Source organism: Polypterus senegalus, chromosome 5 (assembly GCF_016835505.1).
Source record: "Polypterus senegalus isolate Bchr_013 chromosome 5, ASM1683550v1, whole genome shotgun sequence".
NCBI lineage: Eukaryota > Metazoa > Chordata > Cladistia > Polypteriformes > Polypteridae > Polypterus > Polypterus senegalus.
The window spans coordinates 72,533,046-72,551,812 of record NC_053158.1 but is presented as its reverse complement, the minus strand read 5'-3'; the positions used below and the strand labels follow the sequence as shown (position 1 = coordinate 72,551,812).

At 36.5% G+C, this 18,767-nt stretch overlaps 1 protein-coding gene across 1 annotated transcript in view; it reads right to left on the bottom strand.

Annotated features, from left to right (window-relative positions):
• Positions 1-499: 499 nt before the first annotated feature.
• lama1 (laminin, alpha 1) overlaps positions 500-18,767 on the bottom strand; it is a 186,861-nt gene continuing 168,593 nt past the window's right edge. The window contains exons 55-63 of the mRNA XM_039754802.1: positions 14,803-14,985; positions 12,419-12,629; positions 9,964-10,070; positions 8,064-8,253; positions 7,206-7,364; positions 6,905-7,058; positions 3,781-3,914; positions 3,477-3,696; positions 500-1,007 (exon numbers count right to left, since the gene is read on the bottom strand). Coding sequence (XP_039610736.1) covers positions 847-1,007; positions 3,477-3,696; positions 3,781-3,914; positions 6,905-7,058; positions 7,206-7,364; positions 8,064-8,253; positions 9,964-10,070; positions 12,419-12,629; positions 14,803-14,985 — 1,519 coding nt within the window. The 3' untranslated portion in view covers positions 500-846. The remainder of the gene's footprint in view (positions 1,008-3,476; positions 3,697-3,780; positions 3,915-6,904; positions 7,059-7,205; positions 7,365-8,063; positions 8,254-9,963; positions 10,071-12,418; positions 12,630-14,802; positions 14,986-18,767) is intronic.

Genomic DNA, 18,767 nt, shown 5'->3' with positions numbered 1-18,767 from the left:
GTTTGATTCAGCCTGTTTAATCTAAGCAGTACTTCTCCCTCTACAAATCTAAATCCCTCAGTACCTCCTTAGTAGTCCTTTTTACTGCTGGGAGGTTATCCACTTCCTCACATTTCAAGACCTCAGAAAAATCTGAGTTTAGAGCATCTGCTATTTCACTGTCTGTATTTTTTAAGTCATTTTCATACTTCTCCAGTTTGTTATTAATTTTCTTATATATATTAAAATAGCACTGACCCCTCAGGGACACCATTTTTGACACCTAGTTTTAATAAGTTTTCTCATGCCATATAACCCTATGCCTCCTTTGTTTAGGCCAATTTTGTGCCAATCTAAACGTGATGCTTTGAACTCCCACTTCTCTCACTGTGATCACAAGCCTATTATTAGAATATAGTATGGAAATAAAAATAATTCCTAAATATTCTTTACAGTTTTCATTTGAATCACTATAACCAAAAACATCAACTTGGTGGTAAAACACTCAAAAACTTAACAATTGTTATTATATTGTTTATTTAATTAAAGACATGGGTTATTGGAGCAATTTGGGCCCTTTAAATATTGTGTGGCAGTGCACTGGAAAACTGAATTTTCACTGTAATGTTACATTTTCTGTTAGAAGTGGGGTGTTTAAAAGAGCATCTTGTTCTAAACGCTGTCATCCACTTCTCATATAACTAAAGTACAGACATTCCTAAAATCTCTCACATTCATTTACAGTGTTTAATAGTTTAGTACATGTAATTTATCAAAAACTGTAGACAAAGACAACAGGCAGCTAAAAGTCAATACAGTAAAAGTCCTGAGTGTTCAATTATGATGTGACTTTGGCTTTAAGAAGCATCAGACTCTCAGACTGGGGCAGGAATGGGGGAAGACTCCATGGCGCTCATACGCCATGCTCAAGTCAAAGGCTTCTCTAATTTGGCCTTTAGAAAGCTGGAGGCTCCTCATGCAGCCTTTAAATGGAGTTTGTATGGTCAGGCAGTTCTGCTTTACATTACCTGCAACAGAAGCAGAAGCACTCAGTTAGAGCAGGCATTTCAATTGACGCCCAATTAACAAATGACCCAAAAGCATGATATCATTAACACTGAAAACCTTCAAATCTGTCCACCTTATTTCATTAGGAAAAAAAATGGCATGCATTAAGTTACAGACAGTGATCAGCATGGTGACACAGCGGTAAGCTCTGCTACCTCATTGACCCAGTTGTGGTTCATGTTCTCCGCACATCTGTCTGGGTTTGTGGTTTCCTCTCACATTGCCAGAGACGTGCATGTCATGTTAACTAGCCCTCAGTTTGTGACCCTGTTTACTTTTAACTTTAAACCCAATGCTGTCAAGTGAGGCTCTGGCCACCCCATGAGATGGTCTGAGAATATACTGATATGTTATATAGTCACCTGGTCTTGGCTTTCTTAGGATTTCTCCTGGTTTAACTGTAATTTTATATCTTTTTGCTGTCAAGCCAACTGTGACAGTCCTGATCTATAATTTAAATTCATTTTAACTACTCTTCTGAAATATTAAACTTCAGTTTGTCATAATATTTTACAGAGATTTGCTGGTACTTCACCCTACTGTTTTAGTTATTGTAACTTAGTGTTGTAGAATGTTAAACAATTTCTTTGATAATAAGCTGTAAAATATAATTCCATATATTACAATGTACTAGTATATAATAGTAATTCAACACTGAAATGCAGATGTGCACCTTCCCGCAGAATGTACTGTGAGACTGGAACAATTGGCTTAATCAAGGCCCACCATCCATGAGAACAACTGAGCTAATTGAACAAGCCAGACAGAATGAAGACTTCAGCTCATGAATTGGATGTTCTGTGGCCATTAATTGTCTGGCAAAGCACAAATGCTCTTGGCCAGTTAGTCCTGGATATACTCCAACACAGTATCATGTTTTGCACTGAAATTAATTAGTTCAAAACATCTGTTAACAGGCATACATTTTACTTCTACTCCATTTTCAATGCAGTCGGTCCTATTACCTCTCACAAAGTTGGGTTAACAGCTAGAAGTGAAAGAAATGCTCCAAAAAAAAGTCATATTTGAAGTTATGGACGTCAAAAAATTGTAATCATAAGTTTTCATTGAGAAAGAACATAACAAAGTTTCTGATGTAATAGGCATATATGGTGACCAATGCTGGACAACAGAAAACAATATCAAAAACATTCATGAAAAAATCTCACATGTTGCATAATCCAAACATCAGATCTTCCAGGTGTATGCTTACTACATCCCAAATACATGTACAGTATTTTTACTTTATTAGATAAACCACTTGTAAGAAATACTCTTATGAACGAAAATGAACATGCTCTGACCTGAGCAGGCGTTTGAATTGTAGACCTGCCTCTCATCGTTATATTTAAAATCATATCCACAGCAAGAGTACCTCAGTATTATTTCTCAGCAGTCAGTGAACTGACCTTCTGTTTGTTAAAATATCTCGGGTATGCTCATGTCCGAGGTACATTCTCTTCCTTATAAGGTTGTCACTCGCTTTCCTTTAATCTTTAGTTATATATGTCTCTCAGATCACTTTACACTGTTGATATCATTTGAAGCACAACATTAGCTAATGGATCCAACGTTTGCATTGGGATGGACTCCTGACCAATGAATAAGGGGAGAGGTGGGTCGTCAATTCAAATTCTTGGTCACATCTAAGCACGTTCCATTTTTTTTAAGAGCATTATCCGGAAGTGGTATATTTAACAATATTTTAGTAAAAATGCATGTGTTTGGGACATTGTGAGCATATGACTTTGATTTCATATGTGGATTATACGACATGAGTAACATACAAAAATATAATTTTTGGCTAGAGTGCCCCTTTAACATTTACTTAAAGCCAAACACAAAATACATATTCTGGACACAGTCTTCCTGCTTTTTTTTGGACTTACAATTAGTTATGCTACTGGTCAGAATGAGTGACACTGGGTGATGCCATGCTGTATTGAACGTGAATGGCCAGCTTTCACCCAGAGTCTTTTTTATGTCACACTTATGCCAGTATATAAGCCCTAAAGCTTATTCATTCAGTGTTACTTAAGCTCTTTTTTGAGTGTTAGCACTAGAGACTAGTGTAGAAAGCATCCTACATGTAAAGCGGTTCTAGATGGTAAAAGTACACTAATAGCTGTAAACCCCCTGCCACATTTTACATGATAATAGCTGCATTTGTGGAAACTACCAAGTAATATTCAAATAGGCAAATAAAAGAGAATACAGCAATTGTTTGGGAAGTGCAAAGCAGAATTGAAAAGTGTGTTCTTGAGTGCTAAATGCTGCTGGGATAGGTTTTGGTCTCTTCTGACCCTGAATTGGATAAGGCAGATTTCAGAATGTTATTTCATAGTATGTAAAGTGTGTTTTACGTAAGTCAATCTCCTCCAAATGCTTTCCTGCTTCCCATCAACATAACATTGCCTACATATACATACCAGGATAGCCACCAACATATATTGGGTCATTAGTGTCTGCAGAAGTGGAGTGGGAATGGGGGTTGGCTACATGCACTGTTCTTCCATCAATGGTCAGGCTGATGCGATTCTTGCTCTTGTTAGCCTGGAGTTTATGCCACTTTCCGTCACAGAGACTTGAGTCAGCATTTTTGGAAATGGCAGTAAGTCGTCCCGCTCCGTTATTCACATGGAATAGTACCTGAGTAAGAACATTTTGCAATGAAAGTGTGCCATAATAAGGCTTATAGCAGTGATTTCAGTTTCAAAGTTAGATGTTACCTACTTTTCCATTTACAAGCTCCAATCCAACTGCATCTACCTTTGCACTGCTAATTCCCAGAAAGACCCCGTTTTCTGCAGTGGTACGAAACTCAAATGATATAATGACATCAGATCGAACTTTATAGCCTTCTTTCACTATTTTGGAAGAAGAAAAAAAAGTAAGTAAAATTGTGTATTAAAAGTCAAACAGATATGAATCATTTTGGTTGTTAATATCAGATTTCCAGTGAGCATTCAAGTTACTTAAAAAGGTAAATGGATTATAATTGCAATTGTTTTTTAAAATTTAACAGATTCAAATATCACTAGATTTTTAAAGTTAAACAGATAAGTTGTTATGTTTAAGAATTGCCATGTTGCTGCAGCTCAACGGTGATGCTGACCACTTCCAGATCCTTTGTAGATCTCAAGTGTGAGACCATATGTGAAACAACTGGAGCTGTAGGATCGAATGGGTTTATTTGGAAAGAGATGGCTAGAGAACACTGATGTTGATTTTGATATTGATACCAACAAGCAGGCTGGTGTCAGTACAGGATCAATGAAAAACAACACAAAAAAGGCAGGTGATGAGGAGGTGAAAAACAGACAAGCATACAAAAAAAAAACCAACACATTTAACTGGGAAAAAAAACTGCAGAAGTGCTGTTCGAAAAAAACTGAAATGTCCAAAAACAAGGCTTTTGGTCAAAACTTGACAGGCACAAAAGTAGAGCTGCAATACAGATCGTGCACCAAGTAATGCTAAGCACCTGTTTAACTAAAATAGCCAATAGCATGGCAGCAGCGCCAGGCAACTAATGCTAGCTGTCAGTCAGTTGAAAACAAATGAAGTGAATAAAAAATGGTACATGGAAGGTGTAGACTAAGATAAAGAACAGCATGAAGCATTCTACATGGCAATTGTATATTACTTCATATCAATAGGGGTCTTTGATCATTTACAGTAGATATTTTGTAACAGTTTAAAAATTACATCGTAAAAGAAATAACAAGTTGTACATCTGTCATAATCAGGCCAGATCATAGAACTATGTCTGCACAAAGTAACAAATGGTCACCATCACAGCAAGACTTTGTTGGAAGCCTATATGGACAAAAGTTTGTTGCCCAAAACTTTGTCCCATCCATGAATATCACTGCTGCATTAGCCATATTCAATATGTGTTAACTCACTGACCACTTGTAAAGTAAACGAAATGAAGAAACCATGCCCCTTTTTAAAAAACATCTGTAATAACATGAACAGCAAGTCTGAATAATATAAATATACTCAGGTACACTAGTCAACACAACAAAACACCAGGGCACGTGTTTAGCTTAGAGTTTCACACTCCCTACTTACATAGCACATAAAATAAAAATCACTTGTTATTTCCTGACATCATATCTAAGGTTTATTCTACCCTTGAGTCCAACACTGCCTAAAAGATTCGAGGCCCTAAGATCACAAAATGGATTAAAGAGTTCAATAAAAGATGGATGGATGGATGTATTTCAGCTCACTACAGTATACACAGCATTTAACATTTTAAATTTACCAGTTAATCTGTGAAATTGAAATTAGACAAAACAACTCTATGATCCTAACATATCTGAGGATTTTGTCTCCTAAATATAGACCATATGGGTCGTGATAAAAGGCAACTGTAAATCAGCATAGCGTAGGTACATGTATTTGCCTGAATATGGACATGTGTCCCATCTAAAATGAAATCTTCACTTGTAACTATTTGGATAGGCTGTATTACCTATATCTCTGTGAAAGCATGTTCTGAAAATTAATATATCTATGTATCTCTCTTTTAGCTTTATAATAATTTAAAACAAAGATTATAGCACCTGGCTACCTGTACAAACATATACACTCTGTGTGTGTGTGTGTGTGTGTGTATATATATATATATATATATATATATATATATACAGGTAGGCAAAAGTAGGCTTATAGTCATTTATATTATTGATTATTACATGATTATTACAATAGCTTTATTAATTCAGTAGCTTTACTAACTTTATTAACTCAAAAGAATGTTACAATGGCATAGTGCGCATAGGTATAATCTCGTAAGTGCTCAAATTGCCAGTCTTCGTTATATACACATTCTTGTAGTCTACTTGTTAAGTAAGGATGCAAAATAATAACAATAACAATAAGAAGAACACAAATGAGAAGACAATACAAATAAATAATACAAAAATTAATAAACAATAGTATGAGAACTCTGTACTTTGCATACTCACAACTTGAAACCTACTTTTGCACACTCCTGTATATGCATGTATAAGAGCAGTATTAAAAGTAATGAGTATATTATAATTACCATAAAATGCCATCACCCTCCTCAATTACATTTTGCATTCATACTTTAGTACTAGAAAAAGCCAAGGCAGGGACACTTGATTTCAATAACATACAATGACTGAACCTGCAAAGGAGGAAACCCAGGCTGCTGACAACCACACACTAACTTCAGTGTATACAGTATGTAAACATGGATACATAAGTGTTCACAGTGTCAGAAGATGGCAAAAGCACAATAAAGATGGGGACACAGACACCCCAAAATAATTGCCCCTAAAATCGCCTCTATTAAGAGCAGCACAGAAAGAGCAGATGAGGTCTTCAAAGACAACTGATGCTTGAAAAATCAGAGAACAATGTCTATTCAGGCAGCAGTGAATCTCTTCTTTGGCGCATTTTAACAACAAGGTGGTTTTCAAACTATGGTAAAAAGGCACACAAGGCATGGAAATTTGATTGACTACTCAAATTAGTATCGAATGATGCATTAACTTTTGTAAAACCTTCAAGCATTTTGTAGATTTATATTTTTCACTTTCTAACTTATGTTTTCATATCTTCATATTTGCATTGAAACTATTTTTAAGAATATAGTTATATAAAAATAAGCTGCATTTAATTAACAAAAATACATTATTATATTTCCACTTGTTTTACATATATTCATGGAAATCTAAACCTATTATACATCATATTATACCATCAACAGTATATCTCACTTTCACTAAGTCCTCACATTATCTGGCATTCAGTATTCTAAACAGAATGCTGCATTTAAAAGGTATTGATTAAATACTGGAAAGGAAGAAAAAATCACCCAGAGCAGCAAATCCAGTTCCATCGAAGTAGGAGCCCTCCTGAGCTGTGCTGAAACAACTACCAACTGCATGGCCTGAGGTAGCACTGTCCTGAGTAAGAGGTTTATTATTTAACATGATATTTCTGATACAGGCAGGGATACTGGATGTCACCTGAAAAAATAAATAAATAAACAATCAAAAAAACAAATACTGTACATATATAAATAAGAGGCAATAACCTAAAGTAAAACTATAATTAAATATAATTTACAAATAGCACCAACAGCCACAATTCTTCACTTATACAAGAATTCTTACATTCCCAATCTTTTTGATTGTGTAACCTAATGGAAGTCCTCCCAGGTAAAGCTTTCCTTCCACATCCAGTGAATTCCCATCCCCAAGAGCTCCGACAGGAGGTGACTCTTTCCCATTAATGGCAATGGTGGCTTTTTTCTTAGCAAAGTCAGTCTTGACCTGTAAAGATCAGGAAAGTTTCAGCATGAAAGCAAGGACAGGAAGTGTGAGACCAGTTTAACAATTTAAAAAAAAAGCTATTATCCTGTACAAATTTGTAGATGGAGAATAAATGCTACATGAATTTATATTATTGTAATCTGCCACATCTGATTCTATACATGACATATCTCTTAACAATAATAGATCCTAAATATTCTATGTATTGATTATTTGAAATATGTCTAAACAATTTGCTTGGAAATCTGCCATGCAGGCCGTTTTGCCCAGTCTCTTTCTTATGGTGGAAAAAGGGTCTGCCTTTCTTTTGTTTGGTTAACTGTTCCATAACTCATTCTATTTTAAATAAAGGAGTTTCTAAATTTGTTATACTATATACTGGTATGATTGCAACAGAGGATTGCAGATAAGTAACTGAACTTGAAAATTCTTCTTACTAAATCAACATATGAGTGAACAGTTCACATTTATCTTTCAGACTAAAACAAAAGAAATAAAGTCACACTGAAACTAGAAGAAAGAAGAATCATCTTGATGCTTTTGGCATAACCTGGGGCAATTACGCTGAGTCCAAAGGAAGTGCACAGTGCACAGTAATAGTTCAGTAAAAACAAAGATCCAAGCAATCAGTTTCTGCCACCTACTAGCCCGTGACATTTTAACAAATGACACACCAGTCATAATGTAAGAGGAACTTACCGTATGCCATTGGCCATCATTAATCATGTCTGGTAGTGTAACTACTGCTGCTCCCTTGCCAAGGTCATAGATGAAATACAATTGGCCATCCAAGAGCTGCAATGTGGCATAATCCATCTGGTTTTTATGAGCCATAAAATAAACCAAGCCACTTGAAGCAAATGTTCGCAGAGTTAGTTGTATGGAAAACCTAATTTAATGGAGACAGAAAAAGGAAAAAAATAAAGACTAACATGAATGTGAATAGAGGATGTGTGCTGTATAACTTCTAATTATATCAATATACTAAAAATTACATTTGATGTTTCTGCCTTTGGCAGCCATTTATTTGCTAGAAAACGTTAACATTGAAATTTAGCAACGGCACTTTAAGTTCCTGTAGAGTTTCTTTTATATCTTCTGCTACATTTATGTTAATTCCTCTGTCCTGTCTTTGAAACATGTACTCAGAAACATATAACAAAATAAAGTTAAACTTCAACTAATCTTAATCTGACTTAATAACAGTCTTAAAATTACTTAATAACATTTTCAGTATATGCAAATATTGTGCTTTTTCAATTAAACTAAACTAAAAATGACCATCTGCTTTTGCTTAATAATGCAATACTATTGCCTGCAGCATAATTTGCAACACTTAGTTCATGCAATGAAACAAAACACAAGATTTTACATATTAAATATAAAAATGAAACATAGAATCATATCTGCAGTGAATGTTACTCAAGAAGCAAACAGCGCCACTGACACAAGGGCTTTTTTAAGATGTAAATTAGGCCAATACAACTTAGTTACTTTTTGTTCTTTTTTCTTTCATTTCTGATTTATATCCACCAGACTTTGTCATTATGCTCCATTATATTTCAAGGCAAAAAGTAACATAAAAAGGTATTACATTAACAGTGGCTAGACAATTTCAAAACAGCTTTCAAACAGTTCAGTTAGAAAATCAGGGCAATGCTCTTCTTTTTCTGTACACACTTTACAACAGGAGAGAGCTTGGGAGCATGCACTGACTGTGCACTGCCACACCCACCACATGACGAACCACCAGGATTGGGACCCGAGTGCAATGGGTGACACCTCAGAACCAGGTGAGGTTTTTTATAGTGGGTGGAGTACCAAACCTTCAACCAATCCCCAACTTCTCCTTGTAAGTTGGAAGACCTGCTTGTTGGGCTGGATGCAGATTAACATCATACTCAGGACAAAGCAATTGCAGGTTACGGGTCTTGCTCAAGGCTCCAACAGAGTAGAGTCACTTATGGCATTTACAGTATATGAACTGGCACCCTTCCGATTGCCAGTGTGGATCCCTACTCTCAGAGCCACCACTCCACCCAGACCATACACAAAATCTTAAAGAAGAATACTTCTTTAATATTACACATGGTGGATCTTCCCCTTTCTTCTATAAGCTTGATTATCTGCTAACTGGATGAGGGAAGGTTTTTGAGCATGAAGGACCAATGTGTGAAAGAGAAAATCAATGGAATCCATGGAGGGAAGGGTAAAGCTCAGGTAACCAGCAGAAAATAAAAAATACAGGGGTGGGGGTTGATTTGTTTCAAACCTTTTTCTTTTTCTTCTTTTTTGTTTTTGTAAAACTCGAGTTGTATATGGAGTGTTATTTGATTTAAAAAAAAAATCACTAAAATTAAAATATACTTCAAAAAAACAAATTAAAGAAAAAATACAAAGGAGGAGGCAAAATCTGTCATCCAAAATAGGCAACAATGTTTAACATGAGATGTGCTAAAAACAAAGTAAATGCCCATGAAGGGACTTTCTTTCAAAAGAGAATAAACAAGAAAAGAAATATCAGTTACCAATCCATAGCCACTCATTTTACTGTGTGTGGTTGCAATAAGAAAGTGAAACACTTGAAATGCAGGCTTACTTTCTTTTCACAGTGGTCTCATCGAAAGGCATCACCATGTGACTGTTTGCTGACAAGCCAAATTGGTAGGCACTAGGGACTGTTCCAGGAATGTCTTCTTCAGCACACTACAGTTTTCAGGGAAGAACACACAAATTAGTAAAAGCAATATACCTCCACATTCTAGCCAATCCTGAATATGGTGTGAAGGAAACAGTTTGTCTAGTTCACATCAACAAAAAACATATGTAGCAAAAAAGGCAATTGTTTGTGCTTTGCATGTTAAAATAAACTGGTATACCAAAAATCTTTAAAGATACATAATAATCACAAATACAGTAATCCCTCGCTATATCGCGCTTCGACTTTCGCGGCTTCACTCTATCGCGGATTTTAAATGTAAGCATATCTAAATATATATCACAGATTTTTTGCTGGTTCGCAGATTTCTGCAGACAATGGGTCTTTTAATTTATGATACATGCTTCCTCAGTTTGTTTGCCCAGTTGATTTCATACAAGGGACGCTATTGGCGGATGGCTTAGAAGCTACCCAATCAGAGCATGTATTACACATTAACTAAAACTCCTCAATGATATGCTTCCCGCGCGGTGCTTGATTGTTTGTTTTTCTCTCTCTCTCACCCTCTCTGACATTCTCTGCACCTGACAGAGGGGGTGTGAGCAGAGGGGCTGTTTGCACAGAGGCTGTTTGCCTAGCGGATACGGACGCTCCTCTACAAAATGCCGCTTTATCGCAGTGCTTTGGCATACTTAAAAGCACGTATTGATTTTTTGATTGTTTGCTTTTCTTAGCGAGCGCTCTCTCTCTTTGACATTCTCTGCTCCTGACGGCGCTCCTTTGAAGAGAAGATATGTTTGCATTCTTTTAATTGTGATAAAGAACTGCCATCTCTGTCTTGTCATGGAGCACAGTTTAAACTTTTGACTAAATGGTGTTATTTCATGTCTAGAGGGCTCTAATAATGTTAACAGTGTGGGAGAGTTTATAAGGGCTTAAAATATATAAAAATAACCATACAAACATATGGTTTCTACTTTGCGGATTTTCACCTATCGCGGGGGGGTCTGGAACGCAACCCCCGCGATCGAGGAGGGATTACTGTATTGTAAATGAGTTTGTGACCCCATCAAAACAAATGCTGGCCCATGCACTCTTAACTCAAATGTGGAATAGACACTAGTGACCTAAAATGAAAAGAAAATCTTCAGCAGGTTATGCAGTTTGCATGGCTGCCCTCTGCAAGTGTAGTGTGGTTACTGAACAGTACTGGGCAATCACACTGAATGTGGTTACAAGCTTTTATTGCAGTCTACAACTGGATGGCTCAGAGCAGTGTACTAATTATCAAACTACAAAATAACACATAGTATTTAACATAGAAACAATATGCATTCATATTCATTTTTTTCATTCATTCATTTAAATTTATTTGGCAAATGCTTTTATCCAAAGCATCTTACACATATTTTTGTTTTTCCAATTGGAGCACGAGTGAAGCAACTTGCTCAGGGTCACACAGTGTCAGCGGTGGGATTTGAACACACAACCTCAGGCTATAAAGTCCAATGCAACCTACAACCTAACTGGCAAATGAGAACAGAACCTCATGTTGATGCAAATTCTGGAAGAAAAAACCTCTGAAGCATAACAGACTTTGCAGAAAGCAGAACTCTGGATCTCCACAGCAGCTACACCCTTAGTAACAAAACAGTAAGCTGTACAATATGAAATGTGCAGTTTCCTGTCCATAGCTGAAGTAGACGCAGGGAATGTGTCTATTTAGTTTGTGCTATTCTGTCTGGAAGTATAACTTAAAAAAAAAATTAGAAACATCATGGTTCAAACAGCAAAATCTGTTTTAATAAGCACCTGTGGAATTGTAACCAAAAGATATTTAATTCTTATTTATCTTGGCATCACAGCCAGTTGTAATTCTTCTTATGAGTGGGCCTTGTCTGTATCACAAAACCCCCTGGTGGATGTAGCTTTTATTGTAACATAGGAATTTTACATGAATTCTTCTATTTATTTTATAAACTTTGATCTGTTCTGCAAGTATTTTTCCAATGTAAGACATTGGTCACAAATAAATCTACCAACATACAGTATATTTAGACTATGGAAGAAAACATCAAAGAAACACAAACAAAACAAATGTGTCAGAAAGCATGCAAACTACATGAAAATGACTTTACTGGCCAACAAATGCTTGTTTCAATTTGATTAACTAGTACTCATCTTTGCATCATATGTAATAGCACAATATGAGTGTTTAAAGCTAAATTTCCCCTTTTTTTAAATCTGAAGTGCAAAATATAGTTATTTCATTTTGATCATTATTTTAAGGATGCAGAGGGTTCATTTTCATCAGAAGCAATAAAATAATTGGAAGAGTGATGTTTAGTGAACAGCGAAATCACAGTCAAAGCCTGTAAAGAAGACAACCATTTACCTTGGTCAGTTGTGTCTCTTTTAGGTCCTGATCCATGGCACTCTCCAGAAGAGTAGATTCTGTGACTGGTAAGACTTGAGTTGGATCTGGATGGACTACAGAGTCAAGTCCCTCATTATCAGGTTGGACAGTAATCTTAGGCCTCTCCTCTAACAAACAGCTGCCCAGGTCAACATTTTGGTATTTCACTGCAGTGGTAAGATCCAGAAGCCTATGCACACAAAACAACAAAAATACTTTTGCTATAACTAGTGGTAAAAACACAGCAAAGGAAGTAATTGGTTTGCTTGTATACGAAAGTCCCATAAATATAATGGAGGATACCTATTCATTTATAATTCCTACTTTTTAACAGAAAAAAAGCAAACAACCAAGCTCAAACGATCTAGAAAAAAAAGCTGCTCTATCAAACTTCATGCTTCAAATTTTGTATTTTAGCTTAGATTCCTGTCACCAAGAATCCTCCAAGCCTCCAATACACCAGAATTACAAATGGGCAGCAGCATAAACAGCATTACCCACCTGTTATAGCACATAATGTATGTCAGGCCCACTATGAGAAAAGACTAGCATCCAGTCTGTCTCTGTATACTGCCCTACATCTAAGGTAATACAAAACATCTGAGCTCACCAATGAAATGACATAACGTCAACACTGATCAGGATGTCTTTAATTAGACAAAAAGTAAATAATCAATGTCATACATTTTGCAGGAGATGTGAAATTTATTAAAATGGCAACCTACTTTTCAGTCTATAGTTACTGTTATCAGTAAAATAGTCTCAGTGATTAAATCAGCTTTCACATGTATTTGTCTAAGGTACACCCCAGTACTAATAAAAACAGGAAGTAAATTCAGTAAGATTTTTCATTGTGTTCTTTTATAAATATAATAGTAAGATTGCTTTCACTACTTTTATTTTTTTCTGCATATTATATATATGTATATATTATATATAATGTCATATATATATGCCAGGGACCTTCATCAGAGAACAATGCTGACTTAGACCCATGTAATTTTTTCTATATATTGCCTTTGATTCTTGTAAGCCTAAGCATTATCCTCTGATGAAGGTCCCTGGCAGGGGCTGATAGCTCAGGAATAAAAACTACTTTATAATACGTGACTCATTTTCTCCCTTTGTGGATCTCCCATGCGCATGGGAGGCAGCTAAAGGGCTTGAGTAAAGACAGTTCCGAGACATACCGGGATGTGGCAGAGTACACTGGCTCTTTTTCTTCCTTGCCTGCAGACCATTCACGGGAGATTCCACCTGGTCCCCTTGACATCACTTCCGGGACCGAGCCAATGGAAGGAGACCTTGCCGGCTCCGGCCCTTGTGATGTCACGTCCGGGCTCGCACCAATGGCAGAAGACCTACATGAGCCCGACTCCTTTCACTTCACTTCTTGTCTTCCCCTTTAAAAGCCTCCACCTTTTCCCTATTCCCTCAGTTCTGTTTTGGACTCGGTATTGTGCACATCAGTGCAGTATGTAGGCTGCAGCCAGGAAACCAGATTATACGGGTGGCTGCCCAAAGACCTTTATATGACTCTGTCTCGAGTTTGTGACAATATATATATATATATATATATATATATATATATATATATATATATATATATATACACACAGTTTACATATGCACACACACAATATGTATTTTCAAGTGCATGCTTACATTTTTAGGAAATTATTCCACAATTATCTTACAAATTTCAGAACTGCTGTATCTATATGTGTTAAACATACTAAGCATTATCAATTCAAACATCATGAATTTGACAAGATACTGTTAATGTTTTAGCTGCACACCAACACGGATGATCCCTGAATACCCAAAGTAACATGACCTTTTTCAAGATATAAGCACAAGAGGTACAAAGGGTACATTAGCAACACTAATCAGCAAGCATTTCAGTTCAAATCTGTGAACAGAATATTAGTAAGAAATTAATTTCTACTGCAACACCTTGAAAATGTTCTAATTTGGGATATTTATATTTATTTTTGATAGAACATACTGACAAGAAATCAGGTTGTCTGTAGGTTGTTTTCTCAGTTTTATACTGTTTTTACATGTTTTCAAATTCTAGTTATGTATGTCATATTTAATGCACTCTCTTCCACGACTAGTTCTTGACATACATTTAATGCACTCTGAACTTCACACTGGAATAAGTGGTTATGAAAAATTTGTGAATGATGTTTCAGGTTAACAATTACATGGTTATCAGCCAAATGTTTACTGCTGTGAGTAATAACTTATTTTTAAGCCTTTAATTGCAGCATTACCTTATGACCTAGATACCAATTATCTCCAAAGCTGTGAAACTGTACTAGGTGAACTCTTTGAACTCTAATATTTCAAGTACTTACTCCATGTTTAATCCAAGGTTCTTGATGCAGCCATAGAAGGATCTACTAGTCTTTAAGTGTGTAGCCTCTCCCGGTGGAAGACCTCCTAAGTACAAGTTGGTGACAAGAAGAGGTGTACTCTCTGCAGATGAGGCAAGCCTAAACTCAGAAGGGTTTCCCTCATCCACTTGCACCTTCACTAACCTGTCAAGAAAAAGTGTTAATTTGAAAACTTCATGTTGTTACAGAGAAACTTCACGTTGTTACAGAGATTGAAAAATTGCGTTTCAAGGAGACACGATAGAGGAGTGGTTAGTATTGCATCCTCACAGCTCTGAACAATAGGGTTCAGTTCTCAGCACAAACTATTTAGATGTCACTATGTTTATGCAATTTGTTTCCCAGAAACATCTGTTTCAGTCCTAATCCCAAAGATGTCTGTATTAGGTTGACTGATAACCTTAAATTGATCTCTATGAGAGGAGAGGAGTGTCTGATAGGGTACCCTTTGCTGAATACTGCCCCATTCACAGTTGGTCCCTGCACTGTTTTTGGGTGGGCTCAGGCAACTTATAATAGTTAACTGGAGTTAGCAGTTTCAGAAGATGGATTGGTGGACATACTGTGTTGAGATACAATAATTAGAAAAGCAGTAATTGTAAGACATCACGTGTCTAGGCACATGCACAGCCTCGCCGAATGCAAACATGCAAACACCTCAGAGACAACAACTAGTCATTAGATTCAAACCGAGGATGCCATGTGGTGGTAGCCCTGCTTACTGCACTTGCATGACACCCACTTCATTAATATATAAACAATACATTTTGGTGATATAAATACTAATAAATGTGCCGAAGAAAAAAGGGTATGCAAGCCCATATTTTTAAGAGCATAGAAACATATGTAAATAAGTATCATATTGTGTGCCACAAACCTCTTTATTTATGCAGGGAATGCATAAATTGTACTATAATATACCAATGAAGAAGAGAGAGAGAAGTTGGGAGCATGTGGCGATAGTGCGTTGCCACACCCACCACAAGTCAAACCACCTGGATTGAGACCTGAGTTCAGTAGGTGACACCTCAGTACCACACTGGAACAGTGTGTGGTTTTTCACAGTGGCTGCAGTGCCAATCCAGCCACCAACCCCCAAGCTTCCCCTGTATGTTGCAGTAAGTGCATTCAGGGCTGGATGCAGATTAATGTCACACCTAGGATGAATCAATTGCAGGTTAAAGGCTTTGCTCAAGGGCCCAATGGAGTACAGTCACTTCTGGTGTTTATGGAATTTGAACCAGCATTTCTGATTGTTGGTGCAGATCTCTAGCCTCAGAGCCACCAGTCCACCCCATGAGGAAGAATCTAGGAAATCTTTGTTATTCATAAACCAATTAGGTCAAACAGATTTGTGGTTAAATGAAACTGCAGTAATCACTGCAATGCTGCCACCATTCCATCATAATGTGGTTATCAATTACATGAAAAGTGTATTCAATACTCCTAGTGACAGCAGTATATTTTGGAAATGCTCAAATTCAAGGGGCATGCTCAGTTACTTCATTAAACTGAATCTCCCTTTCCTCCAAATGTGGTCACATAACTTCCTTTTGCAAAGTTCTTATTGTAAGTTAAAAATCCTGAGAAACTCAACGATGTATTGTCAGATATGGTATAAGCTATAAAAAAAACTTTAGAAAATTACAGTATATTGTGTCTACGTTTGTTACCACTCTTAAGGAACAACATACTGGCCACAAAAAATATTTTGTCCTCATAATTTAAAAAAAAAATTATGTAAAGTGTTATGTCATGTTAATTTTATTAAATGGGATTTATTGCCAAATTTTTGATAACGAATGCAGTAGCATCTATATACATTATTACCACTAGAATCCCTGAAGCTTACAAAAAAACCCGGAATACCGGGCCACCTTAATCTCCTTTGCACCTCTCCATTAGCGTCTTTTGTTTTGTAAATGCGTCCATCAGCACAAGCAGCAAACAGCCTGCTGTCCCATCCCCCAACTGCTGCAGTCAACTCGGGCAAAAAGTTCTCCCAGCACATGTCTTGTTTATCTCGATGTGAAGTGCCTGGAGTTGTATAGGTTAAATAATATATCGTTATGCATTTCATGTGTGTTCCATGTCTACAACAATCTATGTAAATGTAGGATGACAGTAAATGCGAGAAATGCAAGAAATGTTGAACACATACCTAAAAAAAAACATGTTTCATGGTACAGTACTAACGACAAAATTTTGACATGAAGTGTATAATATGTGAAGACTGAAGTCCAAATATCATATAAATACTTTCACAAAAAATACACGTATAGCAAAACAAGTGCGCTTTTATTCAAAAATATATCTGCAGACAAGGAAATCGGGTTAGGGTATGACGCTGATATGACCGCTTTTTGAACATCCCTTGTGTATAGCGCTGATTCTACTCTGCAAGGGCCTTCAAGCAAGGCCCTTAACCTGCAATTGTGCCAGGGGTGCTCTGATCCCAAGAGGTATGTGAAAACTAACAAATTCCTATTACAAGAAATTGTATAAAGCAAAATAAGGAAAAAAAATATATATATACATACATACATACAGGTAGTTTTCATGTTTGGTTCCAATGGGCTAGTCGTAAGTAGATCTGCAAGTACTGTATTGTAAATCTCTAAAGTCATATTGTTTGTTTTATATCCTTTTTTATCCTGATTCTTAGCACACTGTGTAGATTTCCTATATTTTTTGTGTAAGTTACATTTTGATTTTATTATTTTGTTTCATCATTACTGATGCTTGCATGGGTGCCAAACCTTTAACAGCTTCACAAATGATGTCTTTGTCTGTGTTATGTTATGTCACCAGTGATTGTCTCTCCCAGTGTCCACTGGGCTAACTGTAAGATGAGGAATTGTCCCGGCAGAGTTTGAGCACCCATATGTTTTCTGTCCATTTCATTATGTTAATAATAACCATTAACAGATAAAGGAGTTCAGTGTGGTTGCATAATGAGTCACAACGCAGAAGGTTTCGAAGTTAACCGTATTCAAAGCCAGAGAGCAGCAGTACAGCATGAGCGGTGAACACTGGTTTCAATTACTTGAAGTCACATGTGATCGTATTCTCTTTCTTTCCTCCCTCATACTGCTTGATCACTTTCATTTCTGTGTCAATACCAATTGCTTTTTTTTCTTGTAATTGTAAGACAAATGTAACTTACCATAGTTGAAACCACTACAGATAATAAACAGAGACTGAGAAGAATGAGTCATGGCATATGGAGGTGGCGTGACAAAAAACAGTTATTTGCCTGTGAGACACGGTAGCAGTCATACGTTGAATGGTCGGAAGATGTATAGGTCGTAAGTCAATGGCTACCTGTACTGCATATATAACATGTTAAATGTTAACAAACAGAGTATAGTCCTTAAGCTATCTATTGAGAGAGGGAGAGAGACAGAATTGCCACAAATAATTTAAAATATCAGGTATTTTCAACTGTAAATATAAAACTAATAAATAAATAAATAACACATTAGCAGATTGAGGTTTTCACCAGTTTGCAGACTGTGTGCACTTTTGTCAAGCTGCCTAATATATTTTACCTACAGTTCAAAAAACATAAGTGATCAGTCAATAACAACATTTGCTCACATATGCAGACCTAATGAACCTGTCTTAGAAGGGTGTCAAAAAAAGGTCTTGTATTTTTAAAAAAGGAGTTCTCCATTGCAAAGTAACAGACAAGTTGTTGTTAACAAAAAGCAGACACCTAGGAACAATGATGCGGGCTCTGCATTGGTCTGTCGTGGTGAAAAAAGAGCTGAGCCGTAAGGCAAAGCTCTCAATTTACCAGTCGATCTGCATTCCTACCCTCACCTATGGTCATGAGCTATGGGTAGTGACCAAAAGAACGAGATCGCGAATACAAGCGGCTGAAATGAGTTTTCTGTGCAGGGTGTCTGGGCTTTCCTTTAAAG